Source organism: Artemia sp. Qi Xiang Cuo, chromosome 14 (genome assembly GCF_049724085.1).
Source record: "Artemia sp. Qi Xiang Cuo chromosome 14, ASM4972408v1, whole genome shotgun sequence".
NCBI classification, from domain to species: domain Eukaryota; kingdom Metazoa; phylum Arthropoda; class Branchiopoda; order Anostraca; family Artemiidae; genus Artemia; species Artemia sp. Qi Xiang Cuo.
This window is the reverse complement of record NC_142807.1, coordinates 53,238,112-53,260,340: the sequence shown is the minus strand read 5'-3', so window position 1 is coordinate 53,260,340 and position 22,229 is coordinate 53,238,112. Positions and strand designations below refer to the sequence as shown.

At 34.2% G+C, this 22,229-nt stretch overlaps 1 protein-coding gene across 5 annotated transcripts in view; it reads left to right on the top strand.

Moving 5' to 3' along the window:
• The window catches only part of LOC148944615 (protein FAM107B), an 86,196-nt gene that overhangs the window by 53,391 nt on the left and 10,576 nt on the right, over positions 1–22,229 (top strand). For 3 of the 5 annotated variants that reach the window (XM_089100049.1, XM_089100053.1, XM_089100050.1), the window contains exon 2: positions 21,868–22,006. In XM_089100049.1, the coding sequence (XP_088956175.1) occupies positions 21,868–22,006 (139 nt within the window). Of the gene's footprint in view, positions 1–15,072; positions 15,228–19,482; positions 19,570–21,867; positions 22,007–22,229 lie in introns of those variants that run through there. The other 2 variants (XM_089100051.1, XM_089100052.1) reach the window with 2 other exon arrangements.

Sequence of the window (22,229 nt, the reverse complement as noted above, 5' to 3'; positions counted from 1 at the left end):
TTGAGAGGAGATGATTGAATTGTCACCTCATATGCTTCTTTTTTACGGCTCAAAAAATATAATTCAACTGTTTATGAGCTAAATGCATGTCTCGTTTAGTTTTAATTAATTTTAAACAATTGAATGAAATATAATGAGAAGTTATAAAAATCAAAATTTTTTTTAACGAAATGTCTCATTTATTTTAAACGATGTCTCATTACCATGCGACATCATGTCTCAATATAAGTTTAAATACCTTTTTATGACATGATAGAATTTTTGTATAGCGATGATAGCCAGATACTAATTTTCTAAGAATTGAAGCTGACTTGGTTTTCCGGAAACTGAATCTTTTCTGTGACTTTCTATTTCTAAATTTAGTTTGGCTAATTCCTCATATTTCATTTACATAAAAAGAACTAGTTTCAAAGTCAAACTTTTTAGAAAACAAATAACTTTTAGTACCAATGCAACTTTATATTATCTCTTTGAAAACCTTAGTGAAATTTCTGTGTCTTGCATAAATTTTCGGAATAATAGCGTAAATCCTGATTTCAAAACCCACAGTACCGATTTTTCATTTGTTTTCTAAAATTTGGATAAACAGATCATAACCATCTATGTTACTCAAGAAGAAACGTAAACCTGAACATCTTTTTCACTAGATAATACTCTAAAACCGAAATAAGTAATAAAATTTTCTCTGAATTTCCTCAAAGAATTCGTTGTTGGGAGGAGATGATTGAATTGTATCCTTATATGTTTCTTTTTTATGGCTCAAAAATATAATTTAACTGCTTATGAGCTAAATGCATGTCTCGTTTAGTTTTAACTAATTTTAAACTATTGAATGAAATATAATGGGAAGTTATAAAAATGAAATTTTTTTTTAACGAAATGTATCATTTATTTAAAAGATGCCTCATTAGCATGAGTCATCATGTCTCATTTAATTTTAATTTATTTTTAAACAAATTGAAGGAAATATAAAGAGAAGTTATAAAAATTTAACAAAGTTTGAACGAAATATCTCATTTATTTTAAAAAATGTTATTATTCTCTTCTTTTGCCTGGTTTGTAAATAAAGAAAGATCAGAAGCCTAAACTTTAATCAGACACCGTTTTAAGTTTAAATTATTTTAGGACTCCATTTCTGAACATCTAAGTTTTAAAAACAACTGCCTTTTTTCAACTGTAAGAAATGATCAATATAGAAATTAAAAACATACAGTAATTATTCTGTATTTTAGGGGAACTGCCCCTCCTTATAGTCTCAATAGTTTTGTTTTTATTTAATATAATTAAAAAAGTTAAAACATTTAAAATGTATTTTTTTCAATAAAGTGTAAATTATGTTCTGGTCATGAGAAGGCATATGGGGTTGTCTACCCTACTCGTGTTAATTTCTGCTTGTTTTGGGTTTAACTCGGTTATTAATTGTAATTTCAGTTCGTTTTGGGTTTTATCATTTTATTGATTGTGATTTATAGTAGGCTTACGTTGGGAAGATTGTTTTGACTTTGTCTGCTCATTTTTTGGTTTAATGGAGCTCTTTATTTTTTGAAAAATTGATTTTGTGGAAACAGTTTTTAACATTTAGCTACGTTCATTTTCTGTTAACATAGTATTTTTTATGGAAAAAAATTAGAAAAAAATACTTTACCTTTTCGGTTTTCAAACAGTTGGAAGTAACGAACTGTAAATAATGATTGACTTGACTCAGTAGAACTGAAACTCTAAAAAATATAATTCTAATATCAATATGTAAATAAAAAGAATTCAGTTATTACATATTCAAAATATATAAGGTTCATCAAGTTTAGTGTCATCCATCAAAGATATAAGCATGAGAAAATTTCCCTGATTTTGAAAAATGGGGGAGGGGGACCCCTCCTAAAGCTCCTTTTTTGTTTTTCCCAGGGGTGACAGTATCGAACTAATTATCTAAAGATCAGAAGATGATGCATTCAAACGGAAATTAAAAGTTATTTTGTCCTTTTTAAGTGACCAAAAAGAATGGAGGGCAACTAGCCCCTTTCAATACCCCTTTTTACCTGAAGTCGTCAGATCAAAATTTGGAGCCACTTTCTTCAACATAGATGACAGTTTTCCTATATGAAATAATTTTTATTTGTCTTACTTTTTCTCTGTCAGCTTAATTTTTATGTGGAGATGTTTCAGAGGAAATCTTCAGGGAAAATTTCAGTGGGTCTAGATTTCCGGAAAATAAAAAAAAATCCCAAAATTCTACTTTAGAAGCTTTTTTAAATATTTCTAAAGTGTTAATAGATATAGTGCTACAAATATCAGAATTAACTTTAGAGGACACGTAATGTCATGGGAAGATGTTTTTGAAATCTCTCTTCCCCCCAAATTCAAAATTTCCCAAAATTCTACTTTAGAAGCTTTTTTAAATATTTCTGAAGCGTTAATAGATAGAGTGCTAAAAACATCAGAATCGACTTCAGAGGACACGTTATGTCTTGGAAATATGTGTTTGAAATCCCCCTTCCCCCCAAAATCAAATTTTCCAAAATTTTACTTTAGAAGCTTTTTTAAATATTTCTAATGCGTTAATAAATAGAGCGCTAAAAACATCAGAATCGACTTCAGAGGACACGTTATGTCGTGGGAAGATGTGTTTGAAATCCCCCTTCCTCCCACACTAAAATGTTCTAAAATTATATTTTAAAATCTTTTTTAAATATTTCTAAAGCACAGGAAATGAACTAGCCAATTATCGATCACTATCAATTTTATTAGTATTTAGTCAGATTTTTGAAAAGGCTATGCTTTCTCGTCTCCTTACTTTCTTAAAATCTAAAAATTTTCTTCATGATTTTTAATTTGGTTTAAATTCCGAAGAGAACTTGAACTTTTCTATCTTCTATGAAAAAATTGAAAAGGCTATGCTTTCTCGTCTCCTCACTTTCTTAAAATCTAAAATGTTCATCGTGATTTCCAATTTGGTTTAAATTCAGAAGAGAACTTGAACTTTTCTATCTTCAATGAAAAATTTGGAACATTATTTAAAATTTTTCATCTCTTTGAGAAAAATCTGAACTGAAGTGGAAAATTTGGTATTTTTAACCTAACTAAACTTGCTAGTTTGAACAGAAAAAGTGTTATCACTGATGAAAAATATTATTTCTAAGAGAAATTTTTAATCATAGTGTTCTCAATCTTTGTAGGATGTATGGCTCGGGTGGGAGCTCTCAGTTGATGAGGAGGTTCTTCTCTGTACTACTACAGCCATTGATGCTACTGACGATTTGCTTGAAGTACATTATAAGGAGGATGGTCTGTTGTATACGTCAGAGGATCTGGTACGGAGGGGACCTTCGGGGCGACTTTTCATAGAGTATGACGAATGGTTGGCACCAGGTTTATCATCAATAAAAGTACACGGCGATTTATTTGAGGACATACCCATCTCTTTGATTGATACATCAATAAATGAAGATGAAATTGAATGTATTCCCACCCCTCTGTATGCAATATAGTAATAATAGAAGATGGTGATGATGATAATCAGATAATAGAATCGGATATTGTTGATTTAAAAAGCATCATAAATATTGATATTTCAAAAGAATAAAGATTAGAAAAATGAATTATTTTGTGTTATCTTTGATAGAAAACTTGGCTGTGGACTGATAGCACTCTATGGAGTGATCTAATCAAACTGAACTATTCATGCACAGAAGTCTCTGATGGTATCCGTACTCTATACATATCTAGTATGAGAAAATTAAAATGGTACAAACAAATTTATTGTATGATTACAATATAAAACTCATTATGCATATCAATAATTAGATTTATCGTTAAATGATATATGAGAACTCTTCCACCACGGTTTTCGTTGTTTAAAATCCATTCCATAGAATAACCTCTTATGTTATCTCTTAAAGGGCCACTTTTTCTCTTCTCTTAGAACATATTCATCATAATATTCAGAGTTATATCTTGCTTTATACACATTTTTCATTGGGTTTTCACTGCTGTCTTTTACACTATATTTTGAGATATCTTTTCCCGGTCTCTTCTTTTGATCTTCCTTCTCTATCATATCGAACCTTCTTTTATGTGAGTTTACTTGCAATCGATATAAATTTCTCTCCATATCACGTATGGTTTTCTTCTCATTTCCTCTAGATTCTTCTCATCTATCTCTACATCTATGCTGTCTAAACATGCAGTAGGTATATGAGAATGTTCAAAATCATGAAAATGTTCTTTACAAATAGAACAGTTGCAATAAAAGGATATTTCTAACTCAACTTGTTCACTCATATTATCACACGGCTAACTAAAAACTTAGTGAATTCTATTCACAGACTAATAAAAACTATAGCAAAAATCCTTTCCTTATATTCTCTGCAATCCTCTCCCGCTAATATTTCCGGCCCTCTGATTGGCCTAGAAGGAGTCATGTGATCATGTTTCCCGTTATTGGATCAATACATTCTCCCCACCGATTATGTAAATCAAGTTCTAGGAAATTCACTTGTCCTAGTCGGTTACGCAATCAATTTCTCGGAAATCCACTTTCCTCCTCTTGTCCTAGATCAATACATTCCCCATCGATTATGTAATTAATTTCTCAGAAATCCACTTGTCCTAGTCGATTACGCAATCAATTTCTCGGAAATCCTCTCCCTAGCGATTGTGCAATCAATTTCTCGGAAATTCACTTGTCCTAGTCGGTTACGCAATCAAGTTCTCGGAAAATCACTTGTCCTAGATCAATAAATTCCCCACCGTCAATGCGCATTTGCAAACTTCGTCCCGGAGTCAATACACTAGAAAACAACAAATAAATCGATCTTGAAAAAAGGGGTCATTGACCCGTTCGTAGATCGATAATCCTTGAATAAATTATGTCCCTTCGGCGTTAGACTCAATTGTAGATGACAACAAGGTGTTCGTTCCGGAGCTCATGATAGCTTCCTACTAAAATCGTCTTTTTTTCACAATTCTTTAAGAAAGCTAGGTCAAATCCAAGGGCCGTTGAATTTGAATGAGAAGTATTCTTAAAGAACTTTAGGACTTCAGCGTAAAGAGCGAGGGTCGATGAAGGGGCAGCCCCCTTAATATTCGGAATAAATTCTGTCCGTTTTAATGGTGCTTCTTACTTTTAGTTGAATTTTTTTTTATTTAATCTATTCTTTGTTCTGTTGATTCATATTAGTCTTAGACACTCGGTTTTGAGGTAATTTAAGTGAAAGATAATTTGTATCATTTACCCGTCTAAAAAGTTGATTAATTAGGTGCTGATCAGGTGTATGTAACCGATATGACTTGCTGGAAGCGTAACACAGTGAGCAGTAACCGATATAAAGTACCCAACTACCCAGCCTATGCACCATTGTAGTGTGGAGGCCAAAGTTGTCAAATAACGATTTGTAAAAAACATTATGGTGCACAAGCTCTGACTTTTGGAAATGGTAGTTCCGAACATGCTGATACCATGTATTTCGGGAATTGCGATGGCCTAAGTATGCCTCCTAGCTTAATTAATTTTAAAAAAATAGTTTTTCCGAGTGAAGTAAGGTAGAGGATGTGTTGACCAAATTTTCACTCTTAGGTTAATAATTGAGAAGTGCCTAAGTTTTCAAACACCTTTGGTCCTCAGTTTTATAGATTATGAGCAAGCGTTCGATTCTGTTGATAGAGGAGCTTTAGTAAAGGTTTTATCCTTGTATGGTATACCAGACAAATACATTAAAGTGATTAGTGCTATGTACGAGAATAACACTGCTGCGGTTAAGGTATGAAATGAGGTTAGCAGCTGTTTTTTTAATAAATCATGAGATAAGCAGTGCTTTGTTCTATCTACCTGTGTATGGATTATTTTTATGGACTTTTTTTTAAGAAGCACAGGAAAGACAATGGGATACCACGGAATCAAATGGGGAGGAAAAAGTCTCCTGGACTTGGATTCTTCTGATGATTTAAGCATCCTAGATGAAAGTTTGAGCAGAATGAATGTACTTTTAGATGTTTTGCGAGTTCATGGTGCTAGAATTGGTTTGAAAATTAATGTTAGGAAGACTAAGTCACTAAGGCTAGAAATAAGCGAAGATGAAATGGTGATGTTGGGTAATGAAAAGATTGATCAGGTGGGCAGCTTCACTTACCTTGGCAGTATTATTAGTAAAGATGGTAGGAGCAGTGAAGATGTTAAAAATAGAATAGCCAAGGCTCAGGGTGTTTTTTCACAGTTAAAAAAAGTCTGAAAGAATAGGAAGATAAGTCTGCAAACCAAGATTAGAATCTTAAAAGCTACAGTGATGACAGTGGTCAAATATGGCTCTGAAGCATGGGCGCTCCGAAAAGCGAATTTAAGATTTGCTAGATGTTTTCCAGAGAAATTGCTTAAGGATTGTTTTGGGTACTCGGCTGACTGACCGTATTTCAAACAATAGGCTATTCGAAAAATGTGGTTCAATACCGCTCTCTAGGCCTATAATGAAAGAAAGGTTGAGGTGGCTAGGGCGTGTTGTGCGGATGAAGGATGACAGATTGCCGAAGATTGTTCTTTTCGGTCAACCGTCTAGGGCTAAACGGAAAGCAGGTCGTCCTCGTCTGGGGTGGCAGGACGTCATAAAGAAAGATTTAAAGAAAATGGGAACTTCGTCGGCGGGTGTAAAAAGGGAGGCTTTGAATAGATTGGGGTGGAGGAGGAGCGTGCGTAGCTGTGTCGGCCTCAGGCGGCTTGGTGCTGCGATGAGTTGTTAGTAGTAGTAGTAAGTAAAGAGCGAAGTTGAAACTTAAAACGAACAAAAATTATTACTTCACAGCCTATCTAACCTATATCAATAAAACTAATGCAAATATATAAACTGGTGATATTCCCTATGTTTGTAGGATTACAGAAAACTAGCGCTTTGCTGAAAACATAAACAATATAGGATTTTTGGTACGGTAAAAGTAAACCTTTTAAGCACACTTTTAAGAGTATAAAAGTAAAGCATTTTTATATTTTTGATTTATTTATTTTGTTTGTTTAATTTGGCATCACTTTTTTACAATGAGCTCAGTTCAATGATTGACTGTCATTTGGGATCTGAAACGGAAATTTAATGAGTATTTTGTAGATAAGTTCGAAGTTAAGGAACCTGATTAGTATTAGGACTACACACTCGCTTTATAATTTGTGTCACAACTTAAATTCCTCCGTTTTATAGTGAGAAATAACTGGATTTCCAGAGTTCATATTACGGTTGATATGTTCTTCATTTCGAGTAATACTAGGTGAGACCAAGATGTTACCTGATAAATCAATCCATTATTTTATATGCTGTGTAATGACTTTGAACTTATTTTTTTTAAGGTTAAACTTATAAGTTTTTAAGATAATTTTAATTGTGTACTGAAAGCTACTGATACCACAGCTCCTGTAGGACTATGAAAAGCGTTATAGATTAGTTTTTTGTTGTGAGGATACGTATTTACTTTTGACTCCTAAATCAGTAGTATTGTTTTTATACTTGGCTTTTGTGTTTTCAGTAAAGCGCTAGTTTTCTGCAGTCCTAAAAACAGAGAGAAATATCACCAGTTGATTTATTTGCATTAGTTTTATTGATATATGTTAGATAGGCTGGGAAGTTCTTAGTTTCAGTTGAAAACTGTTTTATATAATCTTTAATCACCTCCAATCTAGGGGAGATAAGACACCTCAACCCTTATCAAGGAGCTGAGCTAAGAAGCCGTACAAGAATTGAAAGAAAAAGGAAGTTTAGAGCGAAAAAAAAAATCAAAACATAGTGTCGTTTATTTTTAAAAAAAAATTAAAAAAGAAGAAATAGATCTTTAATTCTTTGTTTAAAAACATTAAATTTAGTCACGTTTAAGAAATTATATCCAGGCGAGTAGCTTCGACACAAAAGATTAACTGAGCGGACTGGTTTGTATATCGACATACTTGCGGAAAACATTGGTAGCGCAACAGAAATGTACCTTTAGGCTTAGGGATTTATTTGACCTGTCCCTAAATAAAAAGCCACTCATTACTCAGAAGTGATTGTAAATTTCAAATAAAGGTCATTTCTTGTGTAGGTATGATAAATTGCATTACAAATTAAGTTTTTTTCATTTCAAACATTTTGGGAAGAATTACCTGAATTCTCCTATAGAAGTATTTCATTTGTCTTTCCTCCACTTTGGATGCACAATCTTACGTATGGAGAGAATATTACGGTGGAATTGGCAAGTAAATAATTTGAATAAGTAAGTATAACAATAAGTAATCCTTCTTTTAATATACAACTTTGAGTGGTTCCAGAACCACATGTCTACATATCTCCAGCCACTTAGTGACAAGGGGTTGGGTTCCGGGGCGTAATTTACTATGGGGCAGAGGAGGCAACTTCCCCTCCCAGACCTCAGTGTTCCTCCAGACCCCTGTTTGCCCCCCTCCCAGCTGAAATTTAGTTTCTCCAAAAATGGTGTCAATACCAAGATAAGCCTGCATTATTCAAGCATCCACTGAAACAGGTCAGTCTTCTTTAGTACATCTTTACCTTTTTTATTACTATACGGCTAGTTTTTCAGTTTTATACTGTCATCTTCACTTGATTTGGGAAAACTGACTCCAACTTTGCCCCCCTTCTCCACAGGATTGACAAAATTGACAAAATTACGCCATTCGTTGGGGTATGAATTTTGAGATCTACTCAGAATGTCGTTGCAAACCATGAAATGGATGACCTATCTTCCCTTTTGAATCGAAATGCTTGACCAAATACCTTCCTGGAACATGCTTTTAAAAAATGAGTGTATCACATTTATAAAAACAGTGAAATTATCTGAAAATGATCGTATAAAAGGCAGAAAACCACATTAAAAAAAAACAAAACACCCAAGCAGAAATTGAACACAAAACAATCTATTTCGAGGTCGAACGCTTTACCAACAGAACCACGCCTCGAATAATATGATTTGATGCATTAGTGTTTGTACCTTAATTGCGTAGCTTATTAAGGGGGCTTGGAGGAGGAACATACGAGAGGTGTTCTTGCAAGCCTCGAGTTACGGGTTTTGGACCATAATTATTACAATGATGATTTCGTTTTATGCTTCCAAGCTTTTCTACTTAGGAAGTGACATGAAAGTATTGTTTTTAGTGCTATATCACACTTACGGATGGTAGAATTGATAAACATCACGTAGGTATGAGCAATAGCTTTCAACTGAGCCATTAAACGTCACTCTAAAAAGTACTGGTAGCCCACTAGTCCCAGCTTTTCCACTTGAGATATGGCACCAGAAGTGTCATTTTTTGTGCTTTTTGGCACATACGGATGGCAAAACTGATTAAAAGCATGTAGATATGATCAATAGCTTTCAAATCAGCCTGTAAACATCTCTCTAAGAAGTTCTAGCAGCCCACTAGCCCGTAGCTTTTCCACTTGAGACATGGCATCAATAGTGCCATTTTTAGTGCCATTTTGGCACTTTCAGGGGGTGGAATCCATGAAGAAAACGTAGATATGAGACATATATTTTATGTGAGCTACTAAACATCTGTCTACGATGTTTTTGTAGCCCGCTAGCCCCACCCCTTGAGAAATGGCAGAGAATGTGCCATTTTTGTGCCATATGGCACTTGCAGATTTTATGATTTTATGAAAAGCACGTAGATGTGAGAAAAAGCTTTTGAATGAACCATTAAGCATCTCTCTTTGATGTTCTGGTTAACCGCTAGTTCTGGAAAAAAAAAAAACGAGAGACACATTAGTGCTATCCATGCAAAAGAGTGATTTTCCTTGTTGCTCAAGGTTGGGGACTGTAATTACTCTGAACATGGTTTTCGACTATGCTGATTCCAATGGTACACTTTCCATTTTGATGTGGTGCCATTTTCGAGGGGTTTCAGGTTTTTTTCGAAGTCATCATAAATTTTTTTCGCAATAGACTTTTATTTTTAATACGAAAGGAAATAATAGTTACCATTCCTGAATCAGTGTCAGATGGCGTTTTTTTCTAAACACGTTTTTTAACTTTTGGTTACTATGGGCTGTTGTTCGCTCTTTACTAGGTTGCAGCTACCGCTGCAACCATGATATAGGGTCAAAGTAAAGTAGTTGTGGTCAAAACAAACGTTTCGGTCAAAATTCTACTTAAATAAAATTAAAAAAAGAAAAAAACTTAAGCAGCTTATGGAAAGTGGCGGACGTGCGTATCGTTTTTTGATTTGCACAGCTACGTGTGTCGTTTCCAGAGAATGCTTTTGGCACAATTTTATTATTTTGGCCTAGCAACCGATTCCCAGAAGCTCCTGGCTGATGGAATAACCAAGACCAAACATTACCGCCTTTTCTGCTATTAAACAAACAGTAACAGGTATTATCACAAGAGAATAAATACCAATATTTATACCCTAAAGCCAGCAGTTTATTCCGTATAGCAAGACTGCTGCCTACTCCTTACCCCCTCCCCCTCAGTGTCGTAGAAACTTCGAAGGATGCTCATGAAATCAGAAATTGAGAGTTCTAGTGCCTTTTTAAAACTCAAAAGTGATTGGAGAGCAGCCAACTCTGTCTTAGAACCTTTTTTGGTATCAGGTCTTCTGCAACTCCTTTGGACATCTGATCAACAGTTCGAGGTAGTAATTTTGTTCAGAATTGTTGAAAATATCAATTAAATTTCATCCAAGGATGACATGGCCCCAAGAGCCCTGGAATGAAAGCCCTAAATTATGCGAACTGTCAATCATTTATAAATAGATTCTATAGTGGAAAAAACGGGGGTATGTTTGATCTTGGGAGTCCAGTGGTGTGGAGCTTTCGGAGATTATATTCTCAGTCAAAAAGATCATCAACAGTTTGCTGTGAGGGGAGGGGCTAGGGGCCCGGAAATGAGTCAAAAAAACTTTTTTCCACCTACATAAAATGAAAGGGGCTATCTTATTGTGCAGAAAAGATTAGAGAAGCTCCAAAAGAATTTAACGGGAAATGAACTGCGGAATACTCTGCAATATTTTTGTCTATTGGTTTTTTGTTTGTTTGGGGAAATCACACTGGTTCGAATGACGCACTAGTGAAAATGACACTCGTTTCAGTCTATACGCCGACAAATGACGCAGACCGCGATATCAAAGATGAATTTTACCGTACATTGAAAGACGTGATAAGAGCTGCCCCTCGGCATGATATCATGTGTATTCTAGGAGACTTTAATGCCAAAGTTGGTGATGACACAGAAAATGAGCCCAGCTTTATCGGGAGACATGGCGTCGGTAACCTGAATGAAAACGGCTCCCTATTGATCGATCTTGCTATTGAACACGGGCTGTTGATCGATGGAACGTTACTTCCACATAAGAACATTCACAAATAGACTTGGACATCCCCAGACCACAGAACCCAAAATCAGATCGATCATATTCTTTGCAGTAAAGCTCGAAGAAGAAGTCTCTTAGATGTACCATGAGAAGTGCTGACTTAGGTTCAGACCATGAACTAGTTGTAGCCAAGGTCCAGATCAAACTTAGAGCACAGAAACGAAGGAGACATACTCAGACGATATTGGATGTGGACAAGCTGAACGAAGAGAAAGTTTTGCTTCTCTCTCAAAAATCGCTTTGAAGTACTGGGAAGTCACAACAGCAAAGACGCAGGAAGCATTGAATCGATATGGACGGCACTCTCGTCTGCCTATGCAGCATCTGCGAAAGAGATCCTAGGCGTCCGAAAAAGACCTAAAGAGAGATGGATTTCCGATGAAACATGGAAGACCATAGCTGAAGGCACCACCTTAAAGAGACAGATGAATAGCGCGCAAGGTGATCACCAAGCTCGCCTCTCAGTGCTGTACCTTCAGAAGCACAAGAAAGTCAAGAAGCAGACACGAATTGACAAACGTAAATTCATCGAAGCCACAGCTGAACAAGCAGAGGAAGCTGCCAAGAAAGGTGACTCAAGACTCGTCTACAAGATAACGAATGACATTGTGGGGCGTGCAAAAACTGCCGAAGGTCCAGTGAGCGAAAGTAAAAGGAAACCTCATAACTTCTGAAGAGCAGATTAAGGAACGCTGGGCAAAACATTTCGAGAACATGCTTAATCGACCTAGACCGCCTCAGACACCCCAAATCCCAGGAGTTCCATTATTTGATTTAGGCATTACCCTAGATCCAATCTCTCCCACTGAGATCTTAAGTGCCGCCAAGAAGTTGAAAAATGGCAAGCCACCTGGTGCTGATGGCATCGCTGCTGAAATGATAAAAGTTTCATTGGGCATATGTACGACAATTCGGCTCGCCCTTTTCAGAACCGTCTATGCAACGGAAAGAGTTCCCAAAGATTGGAGCAAAGGCATTATAGTAAAACTATTTAAGAAAGGAGATGCCAAGTCCTGTGGAAACTGGAGAAGTATCTCCCTTTCATCTGTAACTGCTAAGTTGTTCATTCTGATACTGCTAAATAGAATCATCAATCAGATCGACCAAACCTGAAAACAGAAGAGAGCAATGAACGGAGGAGGAAATTGCTGATCTTATTCATAGACTTCGAAAAAGCATTCGATTCAATCGATCGAGAAACCCTTTAGAAGATTTTATCCCACCATGGATTACCAGAGAAAATAGTAAATCTGATCATGGCCGTGTACGAAGAAACAGAATGCTGCTTTCGTACCAGTACTGGTGACACAAGAAAGTTCAAAATCACTTCGGGGGTTAATCAGGGATGCGTGCTGTCTCGTCTCTTGTTCATCATTGTCATTGACTTCATCCTCCGAAATGCTAACGGCAAAGGAGTGAGACTTAGCAACTCAAAACAACTGTCAGATATAGAATTTGCTGACCTAACCCTCCTAGATGAAGACAAGGCTAGCCTACAAGAATTCTTTAACCGTGAAACAGACCGAGCCGAAAAAGTGGGACTACACGTTAACGCAAAAAAGAAGAAATGTATGGCTGTTTGCAGCGATCAACCTCTCGAGATCCTACATAAGGGTGAAAGAGTCGAGCAAGTATCATGCTTTCAATACCTTGGCATTATAGTTGAAGAGAGAGACAATATGGCTAAAGTCTAAAGAGGTCCAGACTAGAAATGGGATGGAACAGACTACCTTGAATCGGCTTTCATCAATATGGAAATCTCCAAAATTCTCATTAAGTCTCAAAATGAGACTCTTCAACAGCAACGTGATGAGCATACTGCTTTACTCATGTAAAACCTGGAAACTCGAATTAATGCAGGTTTTGATTTTGGCTCACCGTACATGAATAATCAAAACGAAATTTTCATAATGATTTTACTTTTTTTGGTTAAATGGCTTTCTAGAAAGTTGTTTAATTTTAGTTATGAACGTTTTTATTAGTAATAAATATACGTAACTTACGAGTTAACTTCCGTAACGAACTTCTATATTCATATATTTTTAATATGTATATCAGGGGGTTCGCCCCCTAGTCAATACCTCGCTCTTTACGCTAAAGTTTGAATTTGGTTCCAATTCTTTGAATATGACCCGTTAATCACAAAGGCCGTTAATTAGAATAAATAGCTCGTATGAAAGTACTAAAAAAAACTAGCGTAAAGAGTGAGGTATTGACAAGGGGGCAAAGCCAATTATATACGTAATAATCTCTGTTCGTTTTGAGTTTTAATGTTGCTCCTTACTTTCAGTTGAAAAAATTGTTTTTTTTTAATTTAATTTCTGATCGTTTTTTTAAATAATCCTGGGAAATCTGGGGCCCCCTTCATAGGAATGTCCCTTCCCCCATGAAAAGTTCTTCCATGGAAAGATCCCTCCACGTAACCCCTGACCCCCCCACCCACTACCAGCAAAAATCACCCCTGAAAACGTCTGTATGCTTCCCAATAACCAATACTATACGAAAACATTGGGCAAAGCTCATAACTTGCAGCCCTTCCCGAGGGGATTGTGGGGAATTAAGTCATCCTCAAAGACATAGTCAATATATTTTTTGCCCATGCTGAACAAAATGGCTATCTCAAAATTTTGATCGTGTAACTTTGGGGAAAAAATGAGCGTAGGAGGGGGCCTAGTTGCCCTCCTTTTTTTGGTCACTTAAAAAGGACACTAGAACTTATAATTTCTGCTTGAATGAGCCCTCCTGTGAAATTCTAGGACCACTGGGTCGATATGATCACCCCCGGGAAAAAAAAACAACAAACAAACAAATAAACACCCATCCGTGATCTTTCTTCTGGCAAAAAATACAAAATTCCTCATTTTTGCAGATAGGAGCTTGAAACCTCTCCATTAGGGTTCTCTGAATACGCTGAATCTGATGGTGTGATTTTCATTAAGGTGCTATGACTTTTAAAGGGTGTTTCCCTCTTTTTTCGAAAATCAGGCAAATTATCTCAGGCGCGTAACTTTTGATGGGTAGGACTAAACTTGATGAAATTTATATATTTGAAATCAGCAAAAAATTCGATTCTTTTGATGAATCTATTGGTACCAAAATTCTGTTATTTAGAGTTCCGGTTACTATTGAGCCGGGTCGCTCCTTACTTACAGTTCGTTACGACGAATTGTTTGTAATGTATTCCACATATCATGACCATTCTGTCTTGTTTTTAAGTGGAATGTATTCGTTATTGAATAAGAATGATTTGCGCCAGATCCATATTGCTTACTTTAGATATTGCATATTGTTACTGTACCTTCCCACTTCATATCGTAATACACGTATTATTGAGAAGTATGGTGCTACCGATATTATTCAATCGTTTGAGTTGCTTAGTGCTAATTTAACAAGACATACCTTTGTGCCCCTAGGCCCAAACCATAATATTATCCGTGTGTTTTTGTCTGTGATAAAGGTTTAAGTTATCTATGTATCTGTGTATTTGATTTTTCTTCCTTTTTAGCATAATTTAATCCGCTTGTTTTGTATAAAAGTGGGTTATAAATACATTATTATTATTATTAAATATGCCTGTGCGGTTGTTTTTATTTTCGATTAATCCACAAGTGACCCCATGTCTTTTAGTGGGAAATAAAGTTCATTCATTCACTCTGCAGATCAGGAACTAGCTCAGACATTTTAAATTTCGCCTTATTCTGAAAAAAAGACGAAACAAATCAGTTTCATTAGTGTCTTCAAGTGAGCTGTGCGTAATTTAAGACCGAACATTTTTGAATTAGCCAATTTTGGCAACTGTTCCTGAAATATGAATGGATTGTGTCATAACTGTATCTGATTCTAATCATTGCATCTCTGTTTCTTGCTGGATTTAAAAAAAGCCACTTAAAATACAGTAAGTATTACTACATAAGTTTTTCTGTAATTTATTCATAATTTCACAGGAATTTATTTGTGGGAGCCCAAATTCCCGGAGGTTAACATTATAAAAAGACCAAAAATCGGCAGATTATACGAGTCCCAAGCAAAAAGAAGATTTATCCTGGGGAGCGGGTGGGTGAGCTAAAAATTTTCCTGCTTACATTCTCAGTTTTTGCTATATAGACTATATATAAAAACAGTTTAGTATAATTTAACATAATTATATATATATTATATATATATATATATATATATATATATATATATATATATATATATATATATATATATATATATATATATATATATATATATATATATATATATATATATATATATATATATATATATATATATATATATATATATATATATATATATATATATATATATATATATATATATATATATATATATATATATATATATATATATATATATATATATATATGTATATATATATATATATATATATATATATATATATATATATATATATATATATATATATATATATATATATAGATATACATATACATATATATATATATATATATATATATATATATATATATATATATATATATATATATATATATATATATATATATATATATATATATATATATATATATATATATATGGTACTTCTATGATATACCCCCTAACTTCAAGAAGTGAAGTTAGGTTGATCCTAATAAAAATATACCTAAGTATGATAAAAAAATAATACTTTTGAAACAAATTTGGGCTATATATTTGCACATTAGGGGGGTGGGGGTAAAGTACAGCGGTTCTGCATGCAAAATGTGTTAGCTACAATTATTCTGATACTATGAAGTAAGAATTGTTTTCTGACTTAACACTGTCCAAATACTTTACCCCCCCCCCTAATGTGCTAATATATGGCCCAAATTATATATTTCCCATCTATTCTGTCAATTCTCTTGATCTTTTCTCACGCTAAGTTGAAAGAAACTAGCGAAAGAAACCGGTTTACAGTGCGTCAATGCATGAACAACTTGAGCTGCAGGGGGTATATCATACAAATAACATATATATATATATATATATATATATATATATATATATATATATATATATATTATTATTCCAGAGATGCTATTTAAAAAATACGACGGTCTTCAGACACATACGATGACATACAATTAGAGGGGGGCTCACTTTTCAGAGGAAGAGACAAATTTTAAAATAATTATGAAGGGAATTAGAACGCCTTATATTTTGGAGGAGAGGATAAGAAACCCCGGTATCAGTTTTAAAAAATCTAAAATGCTTGTTTGTGTCATAGCTAGACTCTTTTCTTCCCGCCCACTTGTTTATCGTTTACCGTTAAATTAATAACCGGAAAAGAGCCGTGCTATTGAAAATTCAATAGCTTGGACGGTATATTTGTCTGTTACAGGGGGGAGGGGGTAAAGTTTAGCGGTCAGCATTTATGAATAATATAATAAAATATTTTAGAATATTTTAGAGTAAATCCAGAATTCAATAGTGTTTTCGGTTCTTATTTAGAATCCGGTACATACGCGAGAAGTGAAGTTTCGTTAATGCTAGTGAAATAAAACAAAATAAGATGAAAATATAATAGTTTATGAACAAATTCGGGCTATATATTTGCACATTAGGGTGGGGGATAAAGCATAGCATATATTAAATACTTAACCTAACCTAGGTACCTTTATTCCCGCTAAACCCCAAAAACTAAAGTTTAAATATACTTCCCGGAGTGAGAAACCCCTTGTTTATACAGCGTCTCATATGAATTACCGGGTAATGCCTATTTGATCTTTGCTTTTGTCGAGTGGCTGTTTCGCGTGTGTACCGGATTCTAGATAAGTACCGTGTTTTCTTCTGGAGAGTGCGAATACTAGACGATAAATAGATGCAAGATTCCATAACTGACAGAGGGTTCAAGGTTCTTTATTTAAAATACCAATAAAATTCTACAAAATTATACATTTTTCCGTTCGTGGGGAGCAGAGCTCGTATACCAACGGGAAAAAAAACAAAAAATAATACACCTTATCACTGAAAAAAAAAGAATAATTTTTATCTAAACTACTTCACAAAGAAATGACGTTAACATGTCCCTCCGACCTACCACCTATACATGTCCATTCGAGACAACATTAATATAACAAAATCGTTGGTCAGACAACAGTGGACAGGGAGTGCAGAAAGATCTTATCCGATCAATAACAAAATAATAAAAACAATAAATACAAAACACCTTCCTTCACTAAAAAGAAGCTTTTAATTTTTAATGCATTGAATGAGCAACGTTCGGAGCCGGGATCTAATGTCAGTAAGTGACAACGTTTACATATATATACGTGACAAACCTCGACGAAATCAAAGAACCATATACCGCCAGGGTTGCCACCAGACCAAAAATTTCGTAACGTCCAAGCTATTAAAAACATAGTTTTTTCGTAACTTTTGATGGAAAAGTCTCTTTTCAAGGCATGAGGCCTTTATTTCATTATCAAGAGTGGAACTTAAGGGGGGGGGGTGTTGCCTGTATAATTCGAAAAATATGTTTTATGTAATCTCATTAAAAAGTCTCCCTCCAAATTTTAAAAGGTACCTTTTTGTATCTTAATTAAAAAATTTGAAAACCACCCTTCCACTTTCTAGATATTAATGAATTGGAGCTTTGTTTTTGCTTTTGCAGCATAAATAACTATGCAATAGAAAAAAAAAAATCGAGTTTATTCTGGTGCAATTTTGCCTTTTTTCTCCATAAATTTTGAATGACACTGTTTTTACGCAAGAAAAATGAAAATAAATCATTAAATTGATTTTATTTCACCTTAAAAAATCCTCGAGAATATGGAGGAATGAAACAAATCACGCGTATATTATGCTAATTGTGCATTTTCTCAAGTTCTGACAAGGTTTGCCTTGGCTTGTTTTCAATTTGCCGTTGATCTGGATGTAATTTAGGATACTTAGAAGAAAAAGACAAGCAAATATTATATTTTTATTTAGTAAAATATGGCTAAACAACTCAAAGAGATAATCGTTTAGGACTTAATTTAAAACTTACTTATTGTCTAGATTTAAGACACAACATATTAGATACTTATACAGTGAAGTAAAAATAATCAATTTGGGAGCATGGTTAATTTGGGAGCTTACTTTTCCACTTTCTTGCTTTTCTTACAAGGATATCCGGGATTTCCCTAGAACTTGGGTAAGGAATTGCTCTTCTGACATGCATAAGATCAGTAACAGTTTTCGGATTGAGTCTATTGCGAAGTGGGGTCTTTATCGTTTTTAACTCAGAAAACTGACGCTCTGCTCCAGCACTGGAATGGGGTAGACACGCCAATGTAAACATAAAATTAGGAAAAATTGTAAGAAAGGATCGTCAGCTCTATCTTTTAAATTGGCAAAACACTTCCAAAATTTTACTACATTCAGATTAACATGCAAGTCCACCTCACTTATTATATAAGGAAGACGTCTCCACTCTGTGTTTAACGTCTCAAGATCAATATGAGGGACCTCTGAGGGGGAGGGGGGTTATATTGTCTAAAAAATGATCATGATACTTGGAAAAGGCCTAGCATAAAATCGAAAATTCCGGCTCAACTAACCCACCCCATCCTCAACGCTTGGGTATATCCTTGGTTAAGACCGATAATTAGCTCATTTTAACAGTTCCAAATATTTTGTCAATATCAGCTGGGTACTGTTCTAATATCTGTACAACACGCGATGCATCCACTCAACAAAAGCAAACATCTGACGCTATCTAATGCTGTATAAACAAGTATTCAGGGGTATCTCACTTTGGGAACTATATTTTAACTTTAGTTTTTTGGGTTTTAGGGGAGAAAAAAGCCTAGGTTAGGTTAGGTTACGTATTAAATATATGCTATGCTTTACCCCTACGTCCTCACCCCCTAATGTGCAAATATATAGCCCAATTGTGTTCATAAACTATTACATTTTCACCCGTCCCTGCAAAAAAGATCGTATAATCTCTGTTTAACCTCCACTTTTTGGCTTTTCATTCGCACGATGTTCACCTGGAAATGCCGAATAGGTTTTGCGTTTCAAAATGTACTTCCTTGATGATAAGTAGGCTCCCGTATCATTATGTGAATGACGAGGGTAAAGTGCCTCTATGATCAAAGCACAAAACTTTTATTAAGATAAGAAGTGTTTTCCAATTTCCGCTCCGTAAAAACTAATACCTTAAATGGAACTCGAAATATTCCTCTTCTAATCAGTTCACAATCTGGAAAGTTGCAGCTAAGACACATTTTTTCGTTTTTTGATAGGCAAGTCTTTTTAATTATAAATATATATATATATATAATATATATATATATATATATATATATATATATATATATATATATATATATATATATATATATATATATATATATATATATATATATATATATATATATATATATATATATATATATATATATATATATATATATATATATATATATATATATATATATATATATATATATATATATATATATATATATATATATATGCTAGTATGAATGATGTCGACATTCACCGGTGAATGTTCGAAATTCCTTTTTCTCTGCTTCATTCGATTCAAAAGTTAGGTTAGATTATGATAGTTTAGATTAGGTTAGGTGAAGTTAGATTAGGTTAGGTTATATTCGGTTCTAAAAATCAGAAATGGGTTAAAAACCTAACTTAAGCTAACCTAAACCAACCTAACCTCGTCTAACCAAACCTAATCTAATCTAATCTGTAATCATCAAACTTTGCATTAAATTAGAAACGTTGGCCGGCAACGCTGACTAAATCCAAGGAGAAAAAAATATTTCGGACATTCACCGGTGAATGTCTACCGGTATATATATATATATATATATATATATATATATATATATATATATATATATATATATATATATATATATATATATATATATATATATATATATATATATATATATATATATATATATATATATATATATATATATATATATATATATATATATATATATATATATATATATGTATCTTCCTAGCCTATTTGCCTATTATGGGTTGTCTCTCCGTAGTAACATAATATTTGTTGGCATGAATATATAATGAGTTGAAGGCAATAGGCTTGAGATTGTCTGTGCAGGATTTGACTCTTGTTGATAGAAGAGCATCGTCAAATGCTGAAAACTATGTTGTGACCAGGGCCCAGGATTGTACAAAGTACTCAATAATCTTTAATAGTGCAGCTTACCTCTGATAATCCTTATCAAGCCCAAAGAGAATTGCCCTATAAAAAAAACTTACCCGAAAATATACCATCATTTTAAAAATTGTTAGGCGAGTTGATTCGAAAAAAAACAAAATAGAGGAGATGTAAAAATATAAGGCTCAGGAGATTTTTTCTTGGAATATCTGATGCTTAGGAAAGTGCCAAACCCCCACCGTCCCTATGAAAAATTAGAATAAAGTTTGCTTCTAAATGCTAAAATTAAAATTTTAGTTTTTTAATCTTAGAATTTCTTGATGCAGTAAATTTTCTTCTAGATATCTTTCTTCTAGATCATTTTTCTGCTAGATAAAATTTAAAAAATCAAATATTTTATTTTAGTTGTAATATAAGGGTGATCAAAAAATCAACTCATACATCATACATTCCACAGAACGTTCTTTTTGCGAATTCAGACTCAACGTCCAAAGAACAGGTCTGATCTTAGATAAAAAAAAAAGGTGAAGAATTCGACACTGGAATTTATACCGGCGGAGCTGCCCAGGCCTAGAACCGCCACTGCTCTTAAAAGAAAAACTTCGAAGACATCCCGAGTAGATCATAAATTAAATAATCAAAATTTTATATTTATACCGGCGGTGCTTGGGCTTGAACTGCCCTGCGGCAAGGATGAGTAACCAGCTTGCTGCTTTTCCTGTAAAAAAAAAAGACACAGCAACTGAAACGTTAATTTGAAGCCCTATCCGCCAGGAAGGCTCTGTAGGATTTATTCATGTGTATGCAGGAAGGAACAACAGATGGCTTTTATGGGATAATATCCTCAAGAAGCCGGTTCTACATTCGTGTTTAGTGATGGACCAAACCGTTGCTCTTGCTGTCTTGCATAGGCATTTTCTCTTTAGGTAATCAGAGTTAGCTGCGTGTCTACATGCTTGTTTTGTCGCCTTGACAAGCAGTTGCACAAGGAGAGAAAGTTCAAGGAGAGAAAAGTTTTTTTTCTCTCTAAGCTACATGTTTTTTTTTATTTTTTTCTAATAACTTTAAGGTATTTTGGATCAAGCGAAACTCTATAATAGTATTTTTAACAGTTAAAGAAGTAGCTTGTTTAACTACTGCTTATGTACCTTCTTTCTTAGAACCATTGTTGTCCTTGATAGTTTGGTAGACCAAAGGCATATAAACAGAATTTTTTCTTTACTTGGGGGAAGGGCAGGAAGGGTGATAACTTTATCGGAATGGCATAGACAAGAGCTTAGAATGCAGTGGGTTGGAGGAAGAGCATACACAGTTGTGTTAATCTCATTTTGCTTTGTGTTGTGTCAGATCGTTAGTAGTATTACACTAATGGATAAATTTTATTTAGATTTTCAAATTAATATGGATGAGCATACCAAAAGTCCCCAGTTCGATGAGAATGGTTTAATTTTGCCAAGACGAGCGATGCTTCCAAATTTTGATACTCGACGAGATCTACACAGAGAACTTCTATTCAATTGCAAAACGTGAGCTTTCGTTATTTTTATTTTTTCTATTATTAAAAATACGGAAGTAACGAATTTTGGTATTTTTTTTTTAATATTCGAAATTAGCAGTACTATGAGATAAAATAGGCCATCAGGCCGTTCGGAGGCTCAATTCGTCTACCGTTCCCTAATAGTTTTATTGACTAGGTAGTCAGATATGACTGGTAGTTTGAGTTCGATATGAATCATGTTAAACGAAAAA